This window comes from Condylura cristata, unplaced genomic scaffold (genome assembly GCF_000260355.1).
Source record: "Condylura cristata isolate star-nosed mole 26May11 unplaced genomic scaffold, ConCri1.0 scaffold00077, whole genome shotgun sequence".
Taxonomy (NCBI): domain Eukaryota; kingdom Metazoa; phylum Chordata; class Mammalia; order Eulipotyphla; family Talpidae; genus Condylura; species Condylura cristata.
In genome coordinates, this window is record NW_004567178.1 from 31,985 (window position 1) to 35,212 (window position 3,228).

A 3,228-nucleotide genomic window follows, 5' to 3' on the forward strand; every position below is an offset into this window, starting at 1 on the left:
TCACAGACATGAATGTGAGCGTGGGCCATGTCTAATCAGTTGAAGGTCACAGACATGAATGGGAGTTTCTTGGCAGAAGGAATTCTGACTGGACACCTAAGAGACCACATTTCCGGGGAGGGTGGGCCATGTCCAATCAGTTGACGGCCATACCTGCTGCACCAGCTGTCTCAGAGACGGAGGGAATTGTGCATGAACAGCACCTGGCTGTCTAAGCGGTTGAAGGTAGAAAGGCATGAACGCGGTTTCTCAGAGAAGAAAGTGATTCTGCGCCAAGTCTTAAGAGACCACCCCACCGGTGAGGGTGGGCCGCAGCTCATCGGTTGCAGGTCGTACATGGGGTTTCTCAGAGAAGGAAGGAATTCCGCACCAACCACAAACAGCACCTGGCTGGTGAAGGTGGGCCACGTCTAATCAGTTGACGCGTACGACCTGCAACCGATGAGCTGCGGCCCACCCTCACCAGTGGGGTGGTCTCTTAGCCTACTACCTTCAACCGCTTAGACAGCCAGGTGCTGTTCGTGCACAATTCCCTCCCTCTCTGAGACACCTGGTTCAGCAGGTATGGCCGTCAACTGATTGGACACGGCCCACCCTCCCCAGAAATGTGGTCTCTTAGGTGTCCAGCCACACGGCTGTAGGCAAGAATGGGGTTCCTCGGGGAAGGAACACTGCACCGACCAAGACAGCACCTCACTCTTGAGGGCAGGCCGTGCTTAATCAGTTGAAGGTTATCCGTGTGAGTGGGGTGCCTCAGGGAAGGAAGGGATTCAAACCTGACCCCGATAAGAGCACCTCACTGATGAGGGTGGGCCTGGTCTAATCCATTGACAGTTGTATGCACGAATGTGGTTTCTCAGGGAAGAGAGGGATTCTGCACCCTAGAGACTACCTCACTAGTGAGGGAGGGGCCACGTCTAATCAGTTGAAGGTTATACATGTGAACAGGGTTTCTCAAAGAAGGAAATCTGCAGAGACCACAAACAGCACCTGGGCCACATCTAATCAGTTGAAGGCTGTAGGCACGAGTGCAGTTCCTCAGGGAAGGAAACAATCCTACACTGACCACTAAGGGATCACCTCGCTATTGAGGGTGGGCCGCGTCTAATCGGTTGAAGGTCATAGGCGTGAACCAGGTTTCTCAGGGAAGGGAGCGATTCCACACCAGTCCCTAAGAGGCCCTCAGCCTCGTGCTGCACGGCCTCGTACTTCACTGGTGAGGGTGGGCCGCATCTAATCAGTTGAAGGTCTGAGCTGCGGACAGGATTTCTCAGGGAAGGAATTCTGCACCGACCACTGAGACAGCACTTCAGTGGCGAGGGTGGGCCACGTCTAATCGGTCGAAGGTTGTACACGTGAATGGGGTTTCTCGGGGAAGGAAAGGGTTCTGCACCGGTCACGAAGGCAGCTGTTACTGGTGAGGGTGGGCCACATACAACCAGTCGAAGGCCACCGCGTCGACAGTCACTAAGACCGGCCCTCAACTGGTGAGGGTGGGCCACGTCAAATCAGTCGAAGGTCACGGTGTGAACAGTCACCAAGAAGGTCCCTCCCCGGCGAGGGTGGGCCTCATCTAATCAGTCGAAGGTCACCGCATCAACAGCCACTAAGACCGCCCCTCGCTGGTGAGGGTGGGTCACATCAAATCAGTCGAAGGCCAGCATGAATGGGGTTTCTCAGGGAAGGAAGGGATAATGCACCAGTCACAAAGAGAGCCCCTTACAGATGAGGGTGGGCCACGTCTAATCAGTTGAGGGTCCCGGTGTCAGTGGTCACTAAGGCCGCCTCTCAACTGGCGAGGGTGGGCCATATCAAATCAGTCGAAGGCCACAGCGTGACTGGGGTTTCTCAGGGAACGAAGGTATTCTGCACCAGTCACTAAGACAACCCCTTACCGGCGGGCCACGTCTAATCAGTTGAAGTTTGTAGCCATGAACAGGGTTTCTCAGAGGACGAGTCCCCGGCTGCCCATCTGCCCTCCCACCGGGGCAGGGGCCACGTCCCTGTCTACACAGCTGTCATCTGCAATCTACAGCCACCCCCCTCCATCCATCACCTGCCAGGAAAGACGCCTTTGGCGGGGAACACGCCTTCCCCCAGGGGCATCAGCCTGCACCCCAGCCTGGGGACGCTTACCCTGCTCTGTCCTCTCCAGCAAGCCCAGGGCCACACAGGCGTCCAGGAGCCGCTCGGTGCCACCCAAGGAGGCGTCGATCTTGCGGGCCACGGCCTCGGCCGTCAAGGGGGCTTCATCCCTTAGTACGTCAAACACCTTCAGCCTGCACGCCGTGAACAGGGCCTCGGGCACAGCAAGAGCAGGCCAGTTATTAGGGGACCCAGCAGGACCCGCTACTCCCCTGGATTCCGGGGGTGGACGGACCTCGGGTGGGGCTGAACCTGTCCCCGGCAGCCTCCAGCCCCCCGCTGGGGGGGACTGTGGGCACTGGGACACCGTGCGCTGGCCTCCGTGGGACAGCTGGGTCGTGACGGGTGGGGCCATGGATGGACACAGCACACAGGGACAGGAAGGCGCAGAGCTACACAGGAGGACAGGCAGGTAGACGGATGGACACTTGACGGACAGAGGTGACGGATGCATGGACAGACAGAAAGAGACACGGCAGGTGGGTGCACAGGCACAGTGGGACGCGGGTCAGCAGAGAGGTAGGTCGGGAAGGACATGCAGGGTAGATGGAGTGACAGGTGCTGTGGACACGCAGGGGAGGACATAGACAGGGTAGGTGATGGGGGAGGTAAAACGGCAGGCCGGGGACGGGGAAATGGACAGTAGCGAGCTGGGTGCAAGGATCTGTGGATGGAAAGACCGTGGGAGGTAAGTATAGGGGTGGTCAGGATGGACGGATGAGGGATGGAGGGTGGATGGGGGATGATGGATGGATGATGATGGATGGTGGATGGATGATGGATGGAGGGTGGATGGGGGATGATGGATGGATGATGATGGAGGATGATGGGTGGATGATGGATGGTGGATGGATGATGGATGGATGATGATGGATGGTGGATGATGGAGGATGGATGGAGGATGGATGATGGATGGATGATGGATGGATGAGGGATGGAGAATGGATGGATGATGGATGATGGATGGATGATGGATGATGGATGATGGATGGATGATGGTTGGTGGATGGATGATGGATGGATGATGGATGGATGATGGATGGATGGAGGGTGGATGATGGATGGATGATGGAGGATGGAGGA

General features: G+C 57.2%; 1 protein-coding gene across 1 annotated transcript in view; it reads right to left on the reverse strand.

Moving 5' to 3' along the window:
• ASMTL (acetylserotonin O-methyltransferase-like) overlaps positions 1-3,228 on the reverse strand; it is an 8,208-nt gene that overhangs the window by 796 nt on the left and 4,184 nt on the right. The window contains exon 5 of the mRNA XM_012734848.1: positions 2,137-2,649. Within this exon, the coding sequence (XP_012590302.1) occupies positions 2,137-2,649 (513 nt within the window). The remainder of the gene's footprint in view (positions 1-2,136; positions 2,650-3,228) is intronic.